The sequence below is a fragment of the Plodia interpunctella genome, chromosome 24 (assembly GCF_027563975.2).
Source record: "Plodia interpunctella isolate USDA-ARS_2022_Savannah chromosome 24, ilPloInte3.2, whole genome shotgun sequence".
Lineage (NCBI taxonomy): Eukaryota > Metazoa > Arthropoda > Insecta > Lepidoptera > Pyralidae > Plodia > Plodia interpunctella.
Genome location: NC_071317.1, coordinates 5,275,150 through 5,301,244, shown reverse-complemented (window position 1 = coordinate 5,301,244; position 26,095 = coordinate 5,275,150). Strand labels below are relative to the sequence as shown.

Here is a 26,095-nt window from a genome sequence, read left to right as displayed (position 1 = left end):
AAATAAAATACGATTTTGTAATTAATTACTTTTATTGTTTCGTCGATGGCCGGCACCATGATAAAATTGCAATATAAATATAACAAAAAGTTGCATACAGACGCAAATAAAACTATGACGATTACACAAACGCTATTATGACTTAGTGCTACAATACAGATACATACTGTTATACATATGTATATAAAAATATGTAAGACATTCATAATTTATATTGGACAATTACAAAAAAACACACATCCAATGCAATGGTCGTCACCATTGGAATTTCTAACGAAAACATTTTCCAATTATTACGAATTTATGACGATACTTCTGGTTTCCAGATAATAATTTTTAGAAATATGATAAAACTTAATTTTTCGAAACACCATTTTCAATTTTTCAATACTATCGTGTTATTGTGTATTTTGTTTTATTTACTTATTTTTGTTTATAATTTATAATAAATACACGCTTGAGCTGCAGTTATTTTCCAATGTGAAGTAATAATGATGTGCATGTGATTACATAACGTAAATATTGTAAATGAATTGCATACACTGAAAATAATATAACACGACGCTTTACCTTATATATGACGAAAGCATTATATGTTAAATGCAATGATTGTGCATAAAAATAATTGACTTTATACTATTTAGCAGCCAACATATTAAGTACTAGCTGCACCCGGGGGCTTTGCTCCCGTAGGAATTTAATTCAGAACACATAGGTTACTTTTTATTGGGATAATTCCAGGTTATATTCTACCCGTGTACTAAATTTCACACCAATCCATCCAGTGGATTTTGCGTGACAATACCTCACTAACTTTCGCGTTTATAATATTAGTAGATTATTTAAGATTATTTATGATCAAAATACAAAATCTAATTATAACCAGCGTTATTATACTAAAGGAACCAATAATGACATCATCGACAAAATATTAATATTATACAGGGTGTTATTATACTTATACATACGAAGTAGTTGTTGTAGAAGGTGCCTTGGGTAACATTCTTAAAGCAAAGTCAGGTTATATTCATTTAACTCTTAATTATATCCACCAAGATATCATATTTTATCACTTCGTATGTATATAGGTATAGGTATTTTGTAACACCTGTTTAAAAAACCTTTTTAGTAAGACTCATCTATTGATAATACAGTAGGCCTAACTACGTAATTATCAATTATATATTTAGACAATCTAAGAAAATATTGAAAAATATGAACAGACCCCTAAATGCGCTTATAACTTCAGTAGGATCGCAGCTGAATCTGGACTGTTTCTATTTTGATTTATTACCTGTTCGGACACGGAGACGATCGAGGTCCAATTGCTATCCAGCTGAAGTATAACACGATTGGTATTGCTGGTATTATTTCAATGGGCGTGTTACTTGTCTATTCTTTCGTCTTTTATGATTCGCCAAGTCGTACAAGCAGCCGAATCATGTTTACAAAAAGTTAACAAAAAATCTGACAGGATAACAAGCCTTAAAACTAGTTTCACATTTCTGTCGCTCTGATTTGCTATTCGAGTGTCGGTGCGTAGACAGAGAAAACCAGACCTCGTTCCGCTCATACATGAAAGAGACACGCGTATTAGAAATACACGAGGAGAAAAGGTCCAGGGAATAATGCAACCCACCAAGCCTGTCGGCCTGCCCTGGCTACGCTAACCCCGCGTCTATATTCTTTGTCTTTGTGTCAGCGAGTAGGTTGAGGTAATAAAATAGAAAGGTAATTCCCCACGTTTAGTCAACGCTTCACCAGGAAATATGCAATATAATCAATATATTGATATCTAAAAACCATTTAGGGGTTTAAGCTTAGGGGGTTAAGGTTTAAGCTCCTGAGCTTGCATTCTGGAAAATTCAACATTTTGGTTTTTTTCCATTTTTGGTTGTTTTCAGTTTCACAAAAGCAATCAAACATTACCTTTCGCGGTAAATTTACAAAGTTTGTTAAATTAATCAGCCTAACTATATTATTTAACCAAATAACTGTTAACCACATACAATACAATTACATTACAGGTAGAAATGTCTTCATATAGCAATAGGGTAATTGCCAAGTCAAATACAAGATATAAAAAACAAATATATATATGGCGCTTGTATGAAAGTAGGCACAAGTGACGTCACAGATGTTGCAGTCAAAAAGCAAAGAGCAAGCAAGTCAAAAAATACTGAATGTTACCATAGATAAAATTGATCAATTAAAGTGACATTTGATTATAGTGTTTCATCATGCATGAATGCATTTATACATATTTTATATACAGCGCAACTACCCTATTCTTGCAATACAAATCGGTCCCATCATATCCTATATATCACAAGATATCATCCTTCGCTTTTCAGTCTTAACATTTAACCGACTTTTGACTAGCCTTCTCCATTATAAACAAAACAAAAAATCATCCGAAAATAATCGGCTTTCACACATATTTCTACTTTCATTATTTTTTTTTTAATTTTTGTCTACTTATGCTTCATTTATGGTATTTACACAATGATATACTTTTTACGGTGCGTTCAATATAAAAAACGAAACCAAAAAAACTCATTATACAATCGATTAGCTGAATTAAAAAAACTAAAGAGAAAAATGCTTGATGATAGTTGAGGACTTTTTAGAAATAACACTGATGGTACAAAATGTGATCATATTTTTTTACACGATAAAGTACATAATATATCTTAATCTAGGTCTCTCATAACTGTTCTTATCTCTGTTACACTTTTTTAATTAAATGAGACAAAAATTGTTTAGCGTTAATTAATTAAATAATTTTGACATTGATTTGTTTATTGCTATTGTAATTTACAATCGTATGTTGATTTTTACATATATATATTATTCTCTATTCATCCTGGCGTGTCCAACAGTTGTATTTTTGGTTATGATGCCCCCAAGTCCACCACTAGCGGTCAACTTTAACATTTTTAAGTTTCGAAAGATTTTACGACCACATGCCTAACCTCTTTGGGAAAACTGTTGTTGCCAATTAGCTGTCAAGACTTTATACCGTCGTACCACAACAGCGGCAGGGCATGGATTGGTGCCATTCTAGTACGGAACCACAAGACACACACATAGCAACATTCATGCAACATCATAATAATATTTCGATATTAAAATTACACAAATTACTGAAAACTTTGTAAAGTTGTGATTGTATAGTGTTATCTGCCTAAAAATATTTTTTATTTTAGACTTAAAGTATTTCTATATTTCTTTCAATTTGACTAATTCAATTGTGTGCATTAGTAATCATTTTTTATACCCTTTAATGTTATTAGTACTACTAACGGTATTAGTGACACTATCTAGTGTATCGGGAACGAGGTATGCTCGACCGTCACAAAGGGAAGATCTTATAAATGAGGTTCTTGTGTACTCTTGGCTGGCAACACTAGGAGCTTATCAACCAATCTTGACTATTCAATTTGGTATTGCAATGACAAAAACATTTGTTCGTTAAAATCGCGTTTTGTACTCTTTATAGACAGACTGTATCATTCCTGGAGACCCACAGCTCCAAAGAAACAACATTAGAGGTTGTAAATAGATCCAACCTTGCGAATATTAACGCCGCGATCCACTCTTGTCAATACCACTACTAGCGCCATCTGTCCGTGGTATTGCAAACTATCTGCTTCGGCTGATTTGGATTGTTGTGCGTTGTGCATGTGGTACGGTAGATGTCGCCACACTAGCTACACTACTAATAGTATTAACAGTACTGTTATCTGAATAAAACTAATGTGAGAAATAGACGTTGTTAAACAAAATGAGTGACCCATATTTTTATTAACAAAGTCTCTTATCTTAAACTGGATAAAATTACCACTTTATAATTGTATCGATTTTGATTTTAGAGTTTCGAACAAAGACAAAGGAAACTGGCAACAAGCTGGCATAACCAAATGAGATATACACTTGACATACTAATTCCAGCCTATCTCTTCTATATCAATACCTGTCTCATACAAAAAGCCAAAATAGAGGAATATGACGATGTCACACACAGTTTTCTCTGTCTATGGTTTCTTATAACTCCAATTACACAATTAGGTAGTTCGGTAATTTAAAAAAAAAACATTTTTAAATAACCGAAATCGTCTTATCAGCTAAATTATATCGTATCCAATTAACTGTACACAAAATCAATACATTTCACAACTACATATATAATAACAGGACTTAGCACTCGTAGTCTAGTCTGCATCGACATGTCCGTCGGTTACTGTGTATAGTGCGCACCGAGTGTGTGTGTATGCACCGACCCTAATGTGTGTGTGCGTGTGTGCGTGCGGGTACTGTGATTGAAACTGTATCCACCACCACAACTTCACGCCGCAAATACTCCAGTCTGGCTGCGACCACGGCGGCTGCAAGGTCGTTAAAACGTCAGCAACATTCAATGAGTTTTTTTTTTTGCTATGTCCCGTTATCACATATGTTCAAAACACGAAGTTTACAAAACACTATCATTAGAATTCACGTCTATTCACTGTCTATTTATCAATTTGACTTCTATCTAGCTCTTCTGAAATAGGCCCGCCTAATCCTTCTGGGCTAGAAGCCTCTCGCGAGGTATACCTTCCCGCCATCCCGATGTAGCTCCACGAAGCCCAGCTTGCTGTAGAACTGGTGCAGATATACGTCTGTCTCGTTTATGCACGCGTGCACGCCGCTCGCACCTGGCGATAATATATGGCGTTAATAGAGACAAGATAAAATTATATTAATAATTGTTGTATTCTCAACAATTATTTCGTAACAGTACATTGTTCATCGAGGCAAGACAGTAACGGGTGATACTAAGCCCGAGACGTAGTCGAGGGTGATATAGGGCTTTTAAATACCGATATCAATACCGGATATTTTAAATACCGATATCAATACTGGAAAAAATAAAAATCGGTATGAATACCGGAATTCCGGTATTGAGGTGGAAATTCGTATTTCTTTTTCAAAAAGTTTATTTTTAAGTATTAAGTCAAAATTAAAACATAGCTAATTAAAAAATAAATTTTAATTCATATAACAAACTAAATCATTACAGCTTTACCTAATACAACTTTAAATATTTATGATTTTTACAAATTAATAATAACTTTCAACGTCATACAGTTTTACAGTTCTAACTGGCATTAAATTAGTCTTTAATCTTACTATTAACTGGCATTAAAGCAGCCGTTAATCGTTACAGGTACGTCCACTGTATGTACGTGTTAATTTTTACATACAATACAAGAAAATATGACAAAAAAATAAAAATAAACATTTACTGGCTCTTCATAACAAACGAAACAGATATATAAAAATATTTAAAATGAAACTGATCTTATCAATATTATATAAAAACAAAAATATCACTTCAGTTTCCCTAAATAAGAAAAATAAAGGTAGTTAAAGCTAGTAGTAGGAAACAGCTAGAAGTAACAAATAATAAAGTAATAAGCTATTTATTATATCATTTTATTTTTATTATTTTAATTTTATGTTTTGTTCACGAAGGCTTAAACTAAACGCAAATTTCTACGACGGCAATACTGCGCGGCTTATTTTTTATATATTTTTTATTTCGGTATTAAAACCGGTATTGAATTTCAATACTGGTATTGAAAACAGTTCAAAAAATCGTCTAATACCGGTATTGAGTAATACGGGGAACCCGGTATTGGAAGCCCTATTAGTCACCCGAGTTGAGAATCGTATTTTCTTTTGAATGATTGGATGTGCTTTATACGACATCTGCCTACAAGTATCCGGTCTCTGGTTTTCGAATTCCGAATAGTAAAATTGAAAAAAAATATTATATTTAAAAACATACCGTATTCAAAAAAATGTCTTATCGTATCGGTTTGTGTACACGTATACGTTACACGACACAAACCATACAATATAATAATGATATGAACTCCGTAAACTCCGTAAATGTTTTGATTGCACGTAAAAAATGATCGTTTAATTATAATCAGTATTCAATATCAACAAATCTGCACGTGGCTGGAGAGAGTGAGATAGTGTACCTCTGGCCTTGAGCGCGGCGAGCGCGGCGTGCAGCAGCCGCGCGGGCGCGCTGTGGTCGCGCTGCGGCCGCACGCTGCACGTCAGCAGCGCCGCGTGCGCGCGGCTCACGGGCGGCGGCGCGCGCTGCTGCGACGAGAACTGGTGGAAGTAGCGGATGCACTCCTGAAGGGAAAAATTCATAAAAACTAAATTGAAATGTTAGGACACCTCCCTCCGGAACATATAAGAACATTCATTCAAATAAAAAAAAAAAAACTAGATCAAAATCGGGCTAGACGTTTGGCTGCTACGATGCTACGGACAGACACAGATACACAGATAAGATAAACTTATAACCTCAAATCTTCTACAGTAGCTACTGCCCACCTATAATATTTTAAAAAAATATGATTGGTTCGCTGCATCTCACTTGGAATCGACTCTAAGGTAAGATGCAAATCTAATCCAAAGATATTCCTCATTTATTTGACTTTGTGCACTCATACGAATAGTTGTTTAGTTTAAACTCTTGGTATGAGCAGATAAAGCTATAGACAAAACCCATATAATTATGAATCCTTGCATTGAGCACTTTAATTTGACACCCATATTCGCAAAAAAAAAAAGGTTTTTCACAAGTCCAATAATGCACAGCCGACATTTGTAACGTCACCTATCTAAAGAACACGCAGCAACTAAAATGAAACGATATCTCAATTATGTGAATCCATTTAGCGGTTTTCAAGATATGCGGGTATTATAAAATATTACATACATACAAGATACGCGCGAAATATAATATCATAAAAAGTCTTACTTAAAGATATGCTTACCTTCGCTGCTGGACTCAGGTCCTCTCTCTGGATCAGGTCCTCTGGGTACTTCGTGCACATTTCCGGGATCCAGGCGATCTCTTGTTTCTTATAGAACTCCTTGCTGTTCAGAGCTGCGCACGCGTACCCCACTATTTGAGGTTTTACACCTAAGGCAAACATAATTGTAAAGTTTTAAATAAACTAGACGTCTGTCCCGGCTTCGCTCGGGTAAAACCATAATAAAAAATTTTACTATGTCACTCCAGAAGGTTTCGTCTGTCACTATGGCAAATTTTATTAAAATTCGCCCAGTAGTTTTTGAGTTTATCCAATATTTTCTCTTGTAATAATGGGTATCTATTATTACAAGAGAAAATATTTGATATGATATGTGTTATTCCAGGTCATTTTCCACCCGTGACAAACAAACAAACAAACAAACAAACAAACAAACAAACAAACAAACAAACAAACAAACAAACAAACAAACAAACAAACAAACAAACAAACAAACAAACAAACAAACGACCGCTCACCATTAACCCTAGGTCCGGTCTCGTGCGTTCTCTCGTCATCGTCGCCGTCGTCCTGCTCTGGATGTAGACACTCGTCGTCGTCCTCTATCACCATGCACAGATCCGGAGTTAGCGTTAAGAAGGGAACTACTAATCTGAAATACAAGGTATCGTATATTAGCAAAAGTCTATTATTAAATTTACCTCAACTAAAATGTTTATTTGTTAGTCAAATTTAAAAAATCCCACGACTACCGGTTCATTCATAAGGAACAATTTGTGAACGGCCGAACCGATTTTGATAAAACACATATAAGAAATACCGCATAAAAATTAGCTATCAAATAAAAAAAACCGCATCCAAATCGGTTCACTCGTTGATGAGCTACGTTGCCACGTACACAGACAAACAGACACACTTAGCGGTCAAACTTATAACACCCCTCTTTTTGCGTTGAGGGGTAAAAAAAGACAAACATAAAGGGACTTGCTTAGTTCCGTTAATATAATTTAAGTAGATATAAATGTTCAAAAAAGTTTAAAAATAAATACTATATAGACAAACGTACTCGTGCACTAGACAAACGATTTGCTAAGGTTTTTTTTCATCAAACAAATATTGTGTAACTATTTGGACACAATTTCAAAATGTTCAAGCCGCAAAATATCTTTAAGAGTGGGTTTCAACTTTGACGTTAACTTTGACCTGCGCCCCACCGCTATTCAGATAAAAATGGTGTACTTTGCGTTATTCTGCACATATTAAAGTTAACGTGAAGTTGACTGGTGCAACTGGTCCTTAATTTATACGATCTCACCTATCAGCAGGCAAGGACTGCAAATCGCTCGGGAACAGATCGCTGCAATCAGAGCCGTCGCGACACGTCTTGTGGCAGATCTCGCAAACCTACGACAAAAGTATACATGAAATGGAGCGGAGCCATAGTACAGCCGTTTACCCCATTCGTCTGCCTCAGCCCCGCGTATCATCGCAAAATTTTTAAAGCATCACGTCTTTATTTTTGCTTCAATTAAAAAAATATATATCCAACTTAGGTAACTATAATTTACTCATTGATGTTAAAAATTTATTTAAAACTAAATTTACTGCCGCCTTCCAAAGCACAGGCGAAGAAGAAGCGGCGCAACAAACTTCACCGCAGCCTTTTCTTCGAAAACGTCAATTAACACATGCTGATCTTATAAGTACATTGCAACTAAATGATCCATGAAAGGAACTTTATAACAGAAATTTACGACTTTCTCTTCAGCGGTGCTATAAGGTCTAGCATGGAGCGGTAGGAGTAGTAGGAGGAACCTCCTAAACGTCTTATTCTACATGACCATGAGTTACAAACTCAATTTACGAAAGAATCCCATGAGCACACGATGAAACTAGTCATCAACGGGTTAGTAACGCGTTAGCAACTGAACACACGTGACGCGTCGTGCCGGTCGCTGCGCTATCGGTTACCCGAGTTATCATATGTTTCGTTTTGTAAATGAACGAGCAAACATTAAAGGGCCTTCGAAAAACTCACAGCTTTCTCATCAGCGGTGGTGTAAGGCCTGGGCGTGAGCGGCAGCCCCTCGGGCAGCAGCATGGGCCGCAACGCGTCGCCCGCGCACTCGACGGGCAGCAGCCGCCGCAGGTCGGCGGACAGGCCTCCGCGGAACACCCAGGGCTCCTGTGCGCCGCTCTCGAACGCCTCGCGCCAGCCCTTCGAGAACCCTGCCCAAAATATCTCTTATATACCTACATTGAAACCTACTAATATTATAAATGCGAAAGTTTGTGAGGATGTATGTATGTTTGTTTCACGCAACATCTACTGGACTGATTATTATGAAATTTGATACACGGTTAGAATATAAGCTGGAATAACACATAGCGAACTTTTAATTCCGAAATTCACACGGTAGTGAAGCCCCGAGGCGCCGCTAATGTTTCTATATAGTTAATTTTTTTACATGTTTATCGTTAAATATATTAATATTAGACTTGAATATTTATAGATTAATCATGTTAAGTATAAAAAAGATAAAACTTTAAAATATGTTTTGTCAATATAGCACTTAACGATATTTAACATTGACAGAACGAGACAAAATATATTATACTACTACATAAGCTTAAAGTATGCTAACATGGCAAATATTTCTATAGCAAGTCACATGTCGAGAGTTTGTAATTGCCTGCTTAACATGGCTATAGATATGTTCGTAAACAAGAGATTAAAAAACTTTTGCTACACATGATAAAATGCTGATAGGCCTATGTTCTCACATTTAGTTATATCTCCTGACTTATGGATCAGAATGACAAAAGCATTTTTCCAAATTTTAGAGAAAATGCCGCTGCTGAGTGATTTATTAAAGATGATACACAATGACAAACTTAGTTCCTCACAGCATTCCTTGACAAATAATGATGGAATACCATCGGGGCCAGGCCCTTTGTTGCAGTCTAATGATTTGATTTTTTTAAATTACATCATCTCTAGTTATGCTAATTTTGTGCAATGTAAGATTATGTCTATCAGGTACCTCAAATGAAGAACCACTATGGTCAGCTACTTCATATACAGAGGAAAAATAAGTAGAAAAAAGTTCACAAACTCCTTGAGGATCCGTTGCAACCTTACGTTGAATATATAAATCATATACTTACATGTGTAATTCCCCTGCAGATTCGATGCTACGTTAGCTGGGAACTTGCCTAATTCTGAAACAAAATAATAATAAATGTTTATGTTTAATAATAACTAGATGTTGTCGGGGCTTCGCTCCCGTGCTACTACACCACGGGGGTCCAATCCCCAGATTCTGAGTTTTATAACGGTAGTTTATCTATTCGATAGCGCCATTTAAGATTAAAAAAATATATATATATATTTATTTATTTTCTCCAACAATCAAATATTACAAACGTAAATACCAGATTGGAGGAGACCGGAGCCTGTAGAAGGCAAGGCCTGTGGCACAGATCTCCAGTGATGATGATTCGAATCACGACATTGTTGAATAGCGATATAGCATAAATAAACTGCCGTTAAAATATATATATATAGATAACTTCCGTTACTGACTGACAGACAACGTACAGCCGAAACTACTGGGCGTAGGAAGTGAGTGTGATGTGAATGTGTGTATGAGTGTAGGAAGACAGTGTAAATGAAGTTACCCAGCCAGCGCAGCACGGCGTCCAGCAGAGCCAGCACGGCACACAAGTCCCACAGATAGGGCAGCAGCTCCGCCGCCAGCTCCTGGTTGGGCGCGCGCAGCACGCGGCGGGTCAGCCGCCGCGTGCGACACGCCCACCACGCGAAGCGGCTGCGGCGGCGGCGCCACTCGCTCGTCTGCAACGGTGTTCGGTCCAGTGGTTACCTTATCGCTACGGCGCACGCTAGCGACATCACACGCTTTCATTCATTTCTAAAATACGTTTTTCGTATGTATAACTTTTGAACCGTTGGTCTGATTTTGATCAAATTTAAATTCAAAAATTCAAATTCAAATCATTTATTCAGAAATTAGACCTTCACAGGCACTTTTTCTCGTCAATATTTATAGTTATTTCTCACAAGCTACAAACTACTGGCATTTCGGAACGACCACTGCTGAGAAGAAATGCCGAAAGAAACTCATTTGAACAGTGTTGGTCCCTATCATGCCAGATCGGCTTACCATTATTGTTTCTTACAATGTTTTTTTTTCTTTCTAATAATATATAAAAGTACATAATGTACATAGTCAAAAGGTATATCAAAACAGGTTATGATTGTGATCCGAGTGCTGATTATAATATATATATATACATATATCGATGTGAAACACAATTAACTTACATGAAAATATATGAGAAACGAGATGACCAGTTCCCTCTGGCAGCACCCGTTCACGAGTTGACGCATGGGACAGCCATCGCGTAGCTCAACCATAATAGAGGGAACCTCACGACCCGGCCCACGACGCCACCACCAGATTGACCATTTGAGTGAGCATGACACACTCGATTCCCATGACTTCATAATTACAATTCTTATTCGTCGAAATAGAAGTATAATTCAGACACTTGAAGATCACAAATCACGTACATGTTTTACAAATAAAATTTAAATGTCACAATATATGAATTATTATAACAAAAATAAAAATTATGAATAAAATAATAAAAAAACAGTAAAATAAATTAAATTAGGAGATCATGTGTGGAGTGGCAAATTTTGTCGGGAGGATCCAAGCGTTTTTATCAGTCAAATAGGCGTTAATTGTGTAATACGCTTTATCCATTAAATTTTTCTTAACATAAGTTTTAAAATTTTTCATTGGCAGATTAATAGCCTCTGCAGGGAGTTTATTGAATAATTTTACACTTTGACCCACGAAAGACCGCCGAACCTTTTTAAGCCTGAATCTGTTCATACAAAGTTTGTGCTTATTTCTAGTGTTTACACTATTTACTTCGTTTAATTTTTTATATAAATGTAAATTTGATTTGACAAAAATAAGCACATCAAAGATATACTGACATACAACAGTGAGGATGTTAATTGATTTGAAGAGTTCTTGAAGAGAATCTCGAGGTTTTAACCCATAAATAAAACGGATAGCTCTTAGATTTAAAAGGTATATAGGATGTTAATTGATTTGAAGAGTTCTTGAAGAGAATCTCGAGGTTTTAACCCATAAATAAAACGGATAGCTCTTAGATTTAAAAGGTATATAGGATCTGTCAACAGAATTTTTAAGTACGTGGGACAAAGAAATCGGTTAAGTTGTTTTTGAAATTTTCAGTATTTTGTAAAAACTCATCAAAATTTATTGTGTTCGCGAGATCTAAGCTCGCGGCGAACATGTTGTCAGAACTACTCTATGCGGACGAAGTCGCGGTTAAAGCTAGTTAAGGTTTTCTATTATACAATATGATCACGGTATACTCAAAGGAATTTAGTGACCATCATTTCGATTCAGTCAACTGTGACTACTGTGATTATGCAATGGAAAACTATAAAGCTTTCTACTAAAATTCTTCATCTTATGTGTCATAAATAAATAAAATAAATATATTAGGACAAATCACACAGAATGAGTTAGCCCCAAAGTAAGTTCGAGACTTGTGGAATACTAACTCAACGATATTATATTTTATAACAAATACATATATAGATAAACATTCAAGAGCCGGGCCAATCAGAAAAAGATCATTTCCCATCATCCGGGACCTCTCGGCTCAGAGGCAAGCACTTTACCACTGCGCCACCGAGGTTGTCAATAGATAAACAAAAAGCGACTTGATAGATGTTTTTTTTTTAGTTACCTCTTGTGGTTTGTGTGGTCTGGGCAACAGGTTAGCAGCTCTAGTAACCAGCCAGTGGAAATCCGTCAACAATCTCAGCCCACGGGAGCCATGCTCGAACGGCAGGTAGAACGCGTCGCAGAGTAGTATTAGATCTTCTGCTGTCAGGGCGTTCGGGTCGGTTGACTCCGGCTCCAGGAGCGGTTCTATTTCTACCGGCCTGCGGGACGAAAAATATATTATTATGTTAAATTATAAGATTTAACTCAAGATTGTTGAAGAAACGACAACATTTATTCACGACCGCGGTCACGGTTTCGCTCGGATAAAACCACAAAAGAACGATCGGTATACTTTCCCGGCTGGTCTATATTGAATACTAGCATTTGTCCGCGACTTCGCCCGCAACAAATTTTGAAGCTTCGTTGAGTAAGTAAAGCGTAAGAGGTAACAAATAAACTAAGTTACTTTCGAATTTATGATATTTATTAGCCTTGGCTTGTTTTTTAAATTGTATATTTTTATTTCCTCATCGATCTGCTTGTCTCGGTCTGTCGTCCTTATGGTCTACATTCCTTATTGGTCTAATCTGAGGTCTGTCACGACATTATACCTAAATCTTCCTCAGTAAGCACACTATCTACTGGTGAGGACCATACAAAATTCTATTTATTATAGTGGCACAAATTATATAATGGAATATTGAAAACACATTATTTTATACTAATCCATAGTAAAGAGAAAATATTTGTGTTTTTGTTTGTATTAAAACTTAAGACCGATTTTCGATTAAATTTGGCTCGACAAACGTTCAGGAATATCATAGGCTATATTTTTATTATAGTTTAACACAAGAGAAACCGGGACTGGTCGCTAGTCTATACTTCCATACTATTATCATAAAGAGGTAAGCGATTGTGAGTTTGTATGTTTGAAGCGGGTAACCTCCAAAACTACAGAACCGATTTCAAAAATTCTTTCACCATTAGAAAGGTACATTATCCAAGATTGCTATAGGCTATATTTCATCTCGAAATTCCCACGAGAGCGAAGCCCCGGGCAACATGTAGTCTCTAATGAGAACTCACTCGTCAGCGTTGTCCGTGACGTCGACAGGCTCCACCATCATGTCACTGCTCAGCGGACTATTGCTCGGCTCCACTTGCATTGATCCGCTCTGAAACGTTATGTATGATTAATCATTTATTACTAGCTTCCGCCCGCGGCTTCGCCCGCGTGAATTTCTCTGCGAAGCTGACATGATTTCTATACAAACTGTCACCCCCCATTAGACACTTGGGGATTGGAATTTTGAAAAAAAATATCCTATGTTTAAACAGTGGTCTTTTAACTACGTGCATACTAAATTTATCAAAATGACTCCCGCGGTTTTGCCGTGGAAGCGGAACAGACAGACAGATATACAGACTTTCGCCTTTATAATATTAGTACGGATTATTTTGAGATACCAGGTATCCCACTGTTGGGCAAAGGACTCGAAAGATTGGAGGGAATATAAATCATTTTTCTATGTTGAAATGGGTTGACTGGTTGACGTTGATGATGATGGAAAAAGATTAACAACATGCCTCGCTCATGCCGTCGGTCATGATGACGTCACCGTCGGGCGTATCCAGAGCCTCGGCCGCGCTCGGCGGATCCACATCCAGCGGCTCCGGCGGCTCCGGCGGCCGGCTGGGACTCAGAGTCAGTGGCGTGTCTAAAAACATACATTAGGGTGAATTTCACGACTGTTTGAATGCGGCGTGTAGCGTTTCATTAGTGTCGCACACTTTTTGTGAATAAAGAATCTTTTTTTTTTTAATTAAACATTTATAAAATTAACATTGTTACAATACTTTACTTATTTATAAAATAGATTAATGAAATTGATTACTGTGTATGGTACAATTTAATAAACACTAATGACAGCCCACGGCGGCGTTCGCTCGCGAAAACGCTCGTGAAATTCGCCTATTAATGACGTACGGCTCAAAACTCAAATTCAAAATTCTTTATTCAATTTAGGATGATATACATCACTTATTAACGGCAAAAAAAAATATTTAAACTAACTGTTGTTTACACCTAGGTCACACATGATATTTAATCATAGATATATAATGACACATGATATTTAATCATAGATAGATATTTAATCGTAGATCAGACTAAATTACATCTGTTTTTTTAGACATGATAATGGACGATTAGTGTTCCTAAAAGCACGGATAGATTCACTCCGTTATCTGCCATAAGAATTTAACCAATTTAGTGACGGTGCAAAGACAATCTGTCTAGATGGGGTATGCGCGACCAGTCCCATAACATGTGCGATTGTGGCTTCTCCCCGCAATCGAAGGCTCATCTCCTCGCCTGTCCCGGGTGTCCAAACACCTGTACTCTGCTGACTTTATGACAGTTTCCTATGCAGCCATCGAAGTGGCTCGGTTCTGGCAAGAATATATTTAGCACCAAATAGAACGTTGCAGATTTGTCATCGACACGCAAAGAAGTGACGGTTTAACGCGAAACGTCAAACCCGAACATAGATATATTAACGTTGAGCAGTCGCAAATGGAGATGATATGCTATTGTATCTTTCATTATCACATATTTCTCACCTCGCATCAACGGTCATGTACATTCACTTGTTTCCCGTTGAACCAATACAAAAAATTATTATCGGTCAAAAATCAGGAGGTTTTGGAAGCTATGTCCCTGAGTGCACATCGACTGCAGTATATAATGCTCTGAGAGTAAAACCTCCTCAATTTAAAATGGGTATTGGAAGCTAATTGGTCTTACTAATAATTAGTCCTCTAGTCACAGTAAAAAAAATCCAAACGATAGTTTCCAATGTGGCCGAAGGGAAATTAACTTACCACCAATACTCATATCCCCATTCCTCGGCTGGTCCACTGTTTCCTCATCAACTATTATATTATCCGAATCCTCCTTATCCTTCTTCATGTCTTCAATAAAAGATGCACTTTCCAATACCGAATCATTTGATAAAGTCTCGTCGATTTTCTCCACCATCGATGAGTCTGCTTTGTCTCCGTTTTCTTCTAAAGCCTTTATACCGAGTATGGGGACGGGTAAGGTTGATATTGGTAATTCTGATGGTAAGGATATGTTGGAGCTGGCCATGGGGATGATGGGGTTGGGGATGGATTCGTTGAGGATCACTTTAGTTGGTGATACGAGAGAGTTCATGACTGGGTTTGGTACTGGGTTGAAGTTTTCTATTGGTGATACCTGGAAAAATACATATATATATAATTAAGAACTGTAATATAAATGGTATATAAGGATGATACAATGCTCCGCTATGAATAATGTCGACAATCTTATTGTGTAATTTTTTTTCTGTGGTAAATCTTGCATATTGCCAGATTTACATATAAACAGATATGTTGTATGATTTTTAAGGTGCAAATTATATCCCTTAACATTTTCTTCTTTTTATAGCTTAATATGATTTGTTTAGTTCTAAGTCTGAGACGTTTTTGTCTATTCGTGTCCGGTAGGGTGAGTTGTGAGTGTTATGTATTTTTATTTATAAGTTAGGTGTCTCGCAGGGTAGCTCATAAGGTCATTTAGCAATTTCAATTTGATTATAGTGTGTGGTGTTCACACACGACATAGGATTGGTGCTACACTTTGCTGTGCTCCAAATCAATTTATTGACCATTGTCGTTCCTAGTTAAGCGAGTGGTGTTTCGCAAGGCACTACACTGGGTCCTTTAGAATTTATGACGTACATATATGTCACGATTTAACAAAATGATTGATGAGAGATGATTGTTCGTATACTTACAGTGACAGTAGTGGACAATATGGGTCGGTCGGGAGTCGCGGAACACGAGCACACATCAGCGAAGGCCTGCAGTTGCGAGGTGTTCACACACGGTATGGAGGGGATGGCGCGGGGCTCCGCTGTGCTCGTGGTTGATGTGTTGCTGGTGGCCGTCATCAGAGACATGCAGGTGTTGACCGATGGCATGATTGGGATTATTGGAACTGGCGGTACTGGGGACAAAGATAAAAAATATATATCTCTCGCTCTCATCCTCGCGTATCGTTCGGTTTTTCGAAGCCCAGGGCCCATATATACAAATATGGTGATAAATCGCACAGACTGATAGATAAAACCTAATACAAATAAACCTTTAACTACTGAAGATTTGATTGTGATTTTACATCCGGCTTAAAGCTTGACGTCGACCGTCTTTGGGAACACCATTGTTGCCTAACAGTTGTTAAGGCTTGTTATCTAACAGTATATAGGTGGATATCATATAGTGTGGCGGCCACATGATCAATTAAGTTTACATATTATAAAACAAACTCTTCTGCCGCGTCTGTCTGTTCGCGATAAACTCAAAAAATACTACACGGATTTTCATGCGGTTTTCATCAATCTCTCTTCATAGTCGTATTCCTCATGGCTAAGTGTCGTGGTCATTACGTGGAATTAAACACAAACAACAACTTTCTTGGCATTATTAATGGAGTGGTTTGCCATTGCCTTCTCCATTTCACACACAAGTTAAGAATCAACCAGTGTACAGGTTTCCTCACGATGTTTCCCTTCACCGGAAGCAAGTGGTAGTCGATGAAAACTACTATACATATATATCCTCAGTTGTTGAGCGTCGGAGCTCTCTATTCTCTTCTCTATTTCGGATATCGTTGTCATCGGTATTAGTATATATATAAATGTGGGATGTGGGGCAAAAAAAGGGTAAAAACTTGTTTTTAACTTCAAAATATAAATCTTTATTTCAGCGTAACGCGACACTCATTAGCGGCTGTATCGTAATCCCATAATATGGCTACCTAAGCTAGCTAAGGAGAGGTGATGAATGAAAAGAACGAGATAGATATAACTATCTATAAGATATATCTATCTCGTTCATCACCTCTCATTCTCTCACATTCGTTCAAAAATCCATCCATCGTTTGGAAACTGTCAATCCCACATAAATATAAACATCATACAATATTGTCAATTTACCTGTAATGGTTGGTTGAGGTTTGGTGACTGGGCCCTGTGCAGCTTTAGGTATCGAAAATTCTGGCAACCACTCGTCTATCGCTTGCCTGTCAAATAATAGTACATTATGATACAAAAATTATAAAGTGCGAAAGTTTGTGAAGATGTATGTATTTATTGTATGTATGTTTGATACTGATGAACCGATTGTTATGAAATTTGGTACACGGGTAAAATATAACCTGAAATAACACATAGGGTGCTTTTTATCCCGAAATTCCCCCGGGAGCGAAGCCAAAGGGGCGCAGCTAGTGTTACAATATCGATCAATGAACCGTGTGTAATACGATATAGTGTGTTATTTAATATAAATTCTTTTATTAGTGAAATCTAAAAAAAAGTTATAGGCATTACAAATAATTATTCTAGTTACAGTCTATCAAGAAAGTGAAAAAAATAATATTACTATCTGCTGTTTGCAGGCTACACCGGGTGGTTATCAACCAATCTTGTATATAATATATGTTTATATATTATATGAATATACGAGTATATTTATATATTATATGTATATGTGTGTATATTATGTGTTAGTTTATTTTATTTACTGCGCCAACGCCTCTCTCCATTATCGTTTCCTCCCACCCCAAGGTAGACTGGAAGAGATCGCTTTAGCGATAAGTCCGCCTTTGTGCCTTTTATTTTTGTATGGTTCTTTTTTGTAAATTTCGCTTTTGGTGCAATAAAGTAAAATTGTATTGTATAATATTTTGTTTGAAATAACCTTATTGCAAAACACAAAGACACAATAATAGCATCAGGAATAGCATCTGACGACCTCGGTGGCGCATTGGCAAAGTGCTTGCTACTGAACCGAGAGGTCCCGGATTAAAACATTATCTTTTTCTGATTGGCCCGGGTCTTGGATGTTTATCTATATATGTATATGTTATAAAATATAGTATCGTTGAGTTTAGTACCCCATAACACAAGTCAAGAACTTACTTTGGGGACTGCTCTATCTGTGTAATTTGGCCTAATATAGCACTAGCAACGGTGGACTTATCCAATGGAGGGATCTCTTCCAGTCAACTGGCAGAAAAAGACAAAGACAAAAACAAGTAATATCAAATAAATAATAATCTTAAACACCACACTTCCATGACAGATACGTAATTGATTCAATTTATTTAAAAGTATCGTAGATTTATATCGGATACTATTTTCTAAAAAGAACACGATGGCGACCATAATCCATGTCGTAAATTCTGCTTGGTGGTATAAAATAATTTGGCTCCCTATTTGTATGCATACAATTTTATGTCATAATTTAACATGGCATACTTTTACTTACCATAATAATAGTTACGCACAATATTAATTTGGTATAATGTTTTAGGCACAATTTTTTTACGCATACCCACCATAAAATTGTGGTAAAATACATTAGCCTAAACTATGATTATGCTTATTGAATAGGTATGCTAAAAACAAGTATGTTAAAATATTATTTTGTCAAAAAAATATATGTGTAACTCGTTATGCTAAAGTAAATTAGGATAAAAAATTTATGCGATAAAAAAAGGGATTCCAAAAAATTCATGTTCTTCCAAACGAAACAGTGTAAAAACTAGAAGAACTAGAAGTCACACAGAAGAGTTAATGCCGGTTTCTGATAATAAGTATTAGCATAATTACCGTAGCGCTTGTCTATGGTGGTAGACATGTTTGCCGAGCGCGACTGGCGCCTCATCGTCGACCACTCCTTGTTCGCTCTCTCTTTCCAGCTTGATGTCCCACGACACCGCCTCAACTGCAATCAAACAAGGGCTTCATTTGTGTGTTTGAATGGCCACTTTCAAACTCTGATACATTTTTCTAATGTCATTATTATAATTAGTAAAAGTTTAAACATTACAAAAGTTAAGACATGTATATATTAAAGTTGTTTCCTTACATATTATAAAAAGAAGTCTTTCTGTCGCGTCTGTTTGTCTATCTGTATGAACGGACAGTCCGCTAGTAGGTTTTAAAGAATTTAAGCCGTGAATTAGGAGCTGCTAGTATAATTATATTGGTATATACATATAATAAAACTGTAAGTGGGCTATGTCTATACATAGGAGATCAATATAGGTACATACCTTAGTTTTTCTAAGACAAACGTAAAATTCATCAAATGTATTTTTTTTTATTTCGATATAATGTTTACCATTTTCGGTTTTCTCAGTGTTGGTAACATTTATGAAATGTCAGAATTTCAATTAAAACTCAGAGTATAAAATATTCAAATAATGTGCATAACCTTGTTATTTATGTAGGTGTGTATGTAGGGGAAGTAGAGACAGACTGAGGAGTAGAGGGCGGGGTGACAAGAAATTTATTAAATACCGAGACGGGCCGGACCGAGACGGGTGGAAAAATAAACGAGAGATCTTTGCCCAGCTGTGGGACACGTCATTAAAGAGTTTGGAAGGTGTTCTAAATGCGAAAGTATGTATGTTTGTAACCTTTTCACGCTCTATTTACTCAACCAATCTTCTTGAATTTTTTCATACATGTAGTTTGAAGTATGGAGAAGGACATATGGTACCTTTCATCACGGAAAATTAACGCGAGCGAAGCCGCGGGCTAAAGCTAGTTTATAATATGGGTCACTGGCATTAGTTGTACTTATGTGAATAACCTGAAATAAATGGGTTGATTATTACCATTGAACGATAGTATATAACTTACTGTGCGCGGGCGCATCGAGACTGCAGCTGGCCCAGTGCGCGAGCGTGCGCACAGGGATCATGTTGGCGTTGTACTCGCAGTTGGGGTTCGTGAGGACGCCGCGCAGCAGCGCGATCAGCTCCGGCGAGCGCCCGCAGTACGGGCCTGCGCGCACATTACATTTCAACACGATCATTGATTTCAACCGATATTGGTCTATAGAATGAAATTTGGATGGACTGAAGACGGGCTATTGTAAAAGGTTCGGACACCTGTCCTAATCATGCTTACTGATTATTAATGATTATTAAGCGGCACGTGGTGACTCGCCGCTCACTAGATGGGCCCCTCAAATCAAGTCGTCGTGATTGGCGACAAAGGGGCAACATTGACGTGGGCGGCTAAGGGTGTAGAGAGGGCGCGAAATCGTGGTGATCCAGTCAGACGCCCCCGGCGTTATGACATTTTACACTTCCACCCTTCGAGCGTATAGCTCTCGCGACTCCACTCTGGCCGGCCGGTGAAGGCAAGCCAGAGGTAGATATTATTATGCGCATTCCCGTCGGCATGTGTCCGAGTTCGGCGACAGTAACTCGAGATAACACATGCTAAATACAGGTATGACACAAAGGTGGCGACAACTACGATAAAAGTAAAAAAGTAGTCTTATTGTAAAAGTAAAAACAGACAACTTTTGTGTCAATTCGTTTGAATATTAAAAAAAAGAATAAAAAATTTTAAACATTTCGTATGTAATCACATATATTTTTTTTTTATTAATAATTATAGTCACCTAAGAAAATCCTCTTCTGGTCGTAATCGTTGGCGTGTAGGTTATCCCAAATGACAGGTGGTCGCCGCAACACCTGGGTGATCTCCTCTATGCACTCCGTTGTCAAAGTCTTCGATATCACCTTGGGACCTGGAGAACAAAACATTGTAATAATATAAAGAATAGCGAATGTTTCTCCACTTGCTGATAAAATATCTGATAGCCTGTCATCACCAACGTATCGAACAGAAAGTATAGGATAGGGCTCACTAGCAAATATCTTCCGATTTATCTTGCGATTTAGTGTATCTATCAGATTACAATATGGACCACACGTGCGCTAGTCTAACTTGCACTTGACCGGCTTTTTCATTATGCTTAGCCAGGAGACTGATGGACTTGCTTATCGTGTCCCTTAGACCGGCTATACACGCTCCGATTTAAGGGACTAATTATAGTAGGAAGTAGGAAGCAGGTATTTAAAAGAAAGAGACGTTCTTTTGACCCTAGATTGCCTCTGCGGCAGGTGTGTGTGTGTAACCTGCCTTAGGTCCCGATATTCACAGGGCGGACATGTAGTATAGTGGTCCTGGGTCAGAACCACACGCCACAAAAGTGGTACAAAATAATCAGTTGACATCAAATCATAAGCATCTCACTTTGAACACCAAACTTAAAAATATATAGGCAGTCGAAGATTCCCTGAAAATTTTCATAAAGGCCTCCGTGATTATCATCTATGAATAACAAATAACTTACAGATCACAATGACCTACGCAAACGTCATAGAATACAGCCATTGTCAACCAATGATTCAAGCGGAAAACTTCGCACGCCATAAAAATGACAAAGTACTGTATAGATACATTATCACATGTGTTTATTTGTGTAGTGGTTCGCGTTAAGGCGCTAAATTGTATTTTGTTAGCGCCGTTAGTTTCGTGTACTTCAAGGTTTAGTATAGTCGGCAACACACACCTTTTCACCTAGATTTTTTTGAAAGGTAACACAACCTTTCAAAAAAATATTTTTTTCCTTTTCAATGAATTAAATGCTTTTGCAATGAATGAAAATCGGTTTAAAAGTTTATATTTTATGAGTATACAAGCTTTTGAAATGTGGTGCTGGAGGCGCATGGAGAGAATTAATTGGACAGATAAGAAAACAAATGAAGAAGTACTAGACAAGATCAAAGAGAGAAGAACGTTATTGAAAGCAATAAATAGAGACAAGAAGGAGAAAGATGTTTGGCCACCTTATACGACACGACAACTTTATGAAATATCTGATTGAAGGAAAAATCGAAGCATGAAGAGGAAAAGGAAAGCCAAGAAGGGCATTCCTAGATGAAATAAAAGAGAAGGCAGAGCTCGTGTTGTATAGGGAGGTGAAATCGATGGCTGAGGACAGAATTAGAGGGAAAATGCTCCACCGACAAGAACAAAGTTGATTGATTTTACGAGACTTTCGAAATGCTAACCCACTAGCAGTTAACAAAGCTGAGGCGAGTGTGTTTTGCAATTTAGAGATTTCATCTAATCTGTTCTTAAAACTTGAGTGAAAACTTAAAATTCAATTCCCTCCTCTATACATACCAATAGCCAATTAAAGTAAAGAAGTAGGCCTAGAAATGGCCTAGAGATGTTGAAATTTTATAAAAAAAATCTATTAGACGAAACTTGATTTAAGCTCAGCAAAAAAGACTTTATAATTATCAATACGTACCAGTCCACATAATATCGATTTGCTGGGAGAGTTTAGTGCCCAAAGTGTTGAGGTATTCGGAACTGTTGACGGTTGGCACAGCCCTGGTCGAACAGTACTGCGTGGGGCAAATCAGGAAGCGGGGGCAACCAAGGTGTTGGTGGATCTCATTTGTCACGGACACCTGAAAACATACGTATTGTTAAGTTTTAGGGCGCAAATCAATAGTGGTGTGAACTGTAAATAGGAACACGCAAAATAAAAGTCGGCAACGCTTGTGACACCCCTGTCTTCCTTTCTGTGGTGACCACGCTCCTTCAGCAGAAACGCATGCCTGTTTGGTATTTTTAGATAAACATTATTTGAATTTTCAATTCTTGTTTAACTTTTAACAGATTAGTTAAAGTAGCTTATCTCTCATCCACAACACATCGGCTGTGTTGCCTGAAGTCCAAAGAGAAATCTTAAAATTTTGTATTTATCTGTTTCATGATAAGAATTAAAATTCTTTAAATTAAATTATATTTAACTTCAGGTTTGTTTCCTGAATGAAGACAATAGATGCCGTCCCTTAAAAGTATAGAACTATAATGTGCTTCTTTGTCCTTCTTTCACGTCAAAACGCAGGATTGGATTGAGGTGATTTTTGTTTTGAAGATAATCGGAGAACAGCAATATAGGCTACTAAAGACGTGGTCAGGCTACTGTCCGAGCCGCAATGGTAGCTAAGTCCTGCAAAATTCTCCAATTTCTGTTGTAATTGGGTACAAAACTCACTTGTGCATGAGCAAAGCTCTGGAATATCTGTTTGTCTGCTTCACTCATCTCAGGCTCAATGTCATCAAAGAGCAGCGCAAAACATGTGCATCCAAATTGGGATACCTGAAAATAAGGGGCACATGTTTAGAACCAGTAGGTGAATATGAATAAATGTAAAAGACTAAATAGAGAATGTAATAAAAAAAAAGTAATTTCTGTCTGTCTTTGTAGTTTCAAATTCAAATTCAAATTCATTTATTTTGTGGACATAAATAACACAGGTTGTTAATGGTGTTGTGAAAATGTACAATATGTCCCGCCATTGGGCATACAAAATTAATTAAAATAACATAGGTAATTATACTAATAAATCCAAGAATGTACATGCATTGACAAATTCTTGTATGTAAACATGTCAAAACAAACCTGTTCCAACTTTCGTTTCAAAGTGGTTATCTCTTTCTGGCTGCTATAAGTAATGTCGAGTCCTGGAGACAGAGCGTAACAGAAAATGATCCCCTGAGCTTTGGCTGCAGAGATGAGGGATGTGAGGTGTTCCGCTTCCTCCACAGTGTAGAGTTCTCGCCAGTACGCTCGGTGCTTGTAATCGTCTTTTGGAGCATACACATATGTATCCATGCCCCATTTCTTTAATCTGTTGATAGAATTATTTCTTATGTGGCATAGGGTTCATAGAATATAACACTTCATACCCTTTTGTGTTGTACAAAATGGCTAAAGGACACAATGCATAGGCGACCGATAGGCAACAATATTATTACGGAGGATAGTTGACACCAGGCATGCTGGTTGTAAAACCATGGCCGAATCGTCAAAACATTGATGTGTTATATTTTTATGCAATATCATGGTTGTGATACTGCATCTTTCATAGTTTTGGGATTCCAAATGCAACTGGGAATATGCAAAGATGAAAGAGAAAGAGAGAGAATGAATTCATTTTTATATTCTATAATAAAAAGTTTGTAATTTTGTAGACTTCATATATAGGACTTAATAGTATAACTATTAGTTATACTAACACATCTTAAAAAAAACAACATGAGTAGCTGTTTTTGCAAAAGGCTTTTACACTCTAGACAAGAGAATGTGATGTATGTTCATTATTATAACACTGGTATACTGAGATGAGATCAATATTCTGAACAAAAGATTTTTTAATTTACTAAATAACAATATTGAGAAAATTATTATAAATTGGTTATAATATCAATATGCAAATTAGGTAAGAGGTAATTACAGATTAGAACAAGAACAATATAACCTTAAAAAACAATTCAAAAAACAACATGAATTACTTGAAGATAAAGTAAAAAAAAAGGAACTCATTTTTAGTTTAGATTTTGCACACATTTCAGTTATTCTGATTAAGTTCGTTTATTTAGGTCGTAAATAGTGCAATATTTAAACATTACTTACTTTTGGAATAAATCCTTTCTTTGTTCTGTGGTCCACGGCCGACCGTAAAAGCCTGCGATAGAAAAGAAGGGTCATTCACTCTATATCAAACTTAGTTGCGCCATATATAACTATAATAAAATCTACTCATAAAAGCTTCTAAAACAAAGTCTTGCAACTGATATTACCTTCCACAACTCCGCAAATAAAGTCCTTTCTCTTGGAGGTAGGCTCATCAGGCGAAGGTTCAGTCATTTTCGCTAGAAATTCGGTAATTCAGCCCAAACAAATTAACAGACGTATAAGATGCAAAACTTTCAACGCGTATATCTGTCGATTTACGCGACTTGCAGTGAGTCACGAAGAGACGGGATGAAACAATTAACTGTATTAACAATTTCGTCACTTCTGATCACCGGTTGTGCTGTTTCGGGAAAGAAAATAGTTAAATTTCTCTCAAAATCGACATGAACATATGAGAAATAGAGAAATAATTATGATGTGTCAAATAAAATCAAAGGTTCTTTATCTATATACCGCTGGGAACGAAGTACTTATTTATGTCGATCGTCTTTTAAATTTATTAATTCAAACAAATATCTATGTTAATGAACTGTACTAATTTTCATTATAATAAAATGTAGATATTACACAATATTTCATAGATAATTAGGTAGTAAGTACCTTTTTTATATAATATATTTATTCATGGCAAATTTGTAATGATAAAAGACCTATCTTTTTTTTTTAATTTTATTGGATCATAATGGACGCGTTCTCCCATAGATAAAATTAATAATTTCTTTTATCTATGCGTTCTCCGTAAGCATATTTCTATGAAGAGGTAATTTCAAAAGTAGGTATTCAAAATATTTGTTCACAGATGAGAATAACATTTTATTTTATAACATTTATTTATTAAAGAACTTTTAATGTTTCTGTGTATTTTTTTCTTAATATATCTTTTTATACTATGTAATGTTTATGCTTAGTCACTTAACTAGTGTGATTTCGCTGACTAATGGACGAATCGATTCGGCTTCGGCTTTAGGTTACCTCCACCATAAGAATTATGTCATT

General features: G+C 36.7%; 1 protein-coding gene across 1 annotated transcript; it reads right to left on the bottom strand.

Moving 5' to 3' along the window:
* Positions 1–13: 13 nt before the first annotated feature.
* Oga (O-GlcNAcase) lies at positions 14–25,528 on the bottom strand. The gene is made up of 22 exons (XM_053763455.1): positions 25,204–25,528; positions 25,037–25,088; positions 24,023–24,251; positions 23,615–23,719; positions 22,859–23,021; positions 21,155–21,283; positions 20,383–20,526; positions 19,345–19,459; positions 17,668–17,753; positions 16,468–16,679; positions 15,530–15,905; positions 14,234–14,364; positions 13,733–13,821; positions 12,666–12,864; positions 10,530–10,704; positions 10,017–10,070; positions 8,887–9,077; positions 8,164–8,252; positions 7,367–7,500; positions 6,849–6,997; positions 6,036–6,198; positions 14–4,700 (listed from the first exon to the last, which is right to left on the bottom strand). Exons 1-22 carry the CDS (start codon positions 25,268–25,270, stop codon positions 4,576–4,578), a joined length of 3,177 nt encoding a protein of 1,058 aa, XP_053619430.1. The 5' UTR covers positions 25,271–25,528; the 3' UTR covers positions 14–4,575.
* Between the last annotated feature and the right edge of the window lie 567 nt (positions 25,529–26,095).

Coding starts and splice junctions, on each gene's coding strand:
- Oga (XM_053763455.1), bottom strand. CDS start 25,270: ATGACTGAACCTTCGCCTGATGAGCCTACCTCCAAGAGAAAGGACTTT. Junction 24,252..25,036: donor AGAAAGGATTTATTCCAAAA/GTAAGTAATGTT, acceptor TTCTATCAACAG/ATTAAAGAAATGGGGCATGG. Junction 6,199..6,848: donor ACCTGAGTCCAGCAGCGAAG/GTAAGCATATCT, acceptor TTTTCCCTTCAG/GAGTGCATCCGCTACTTCCA.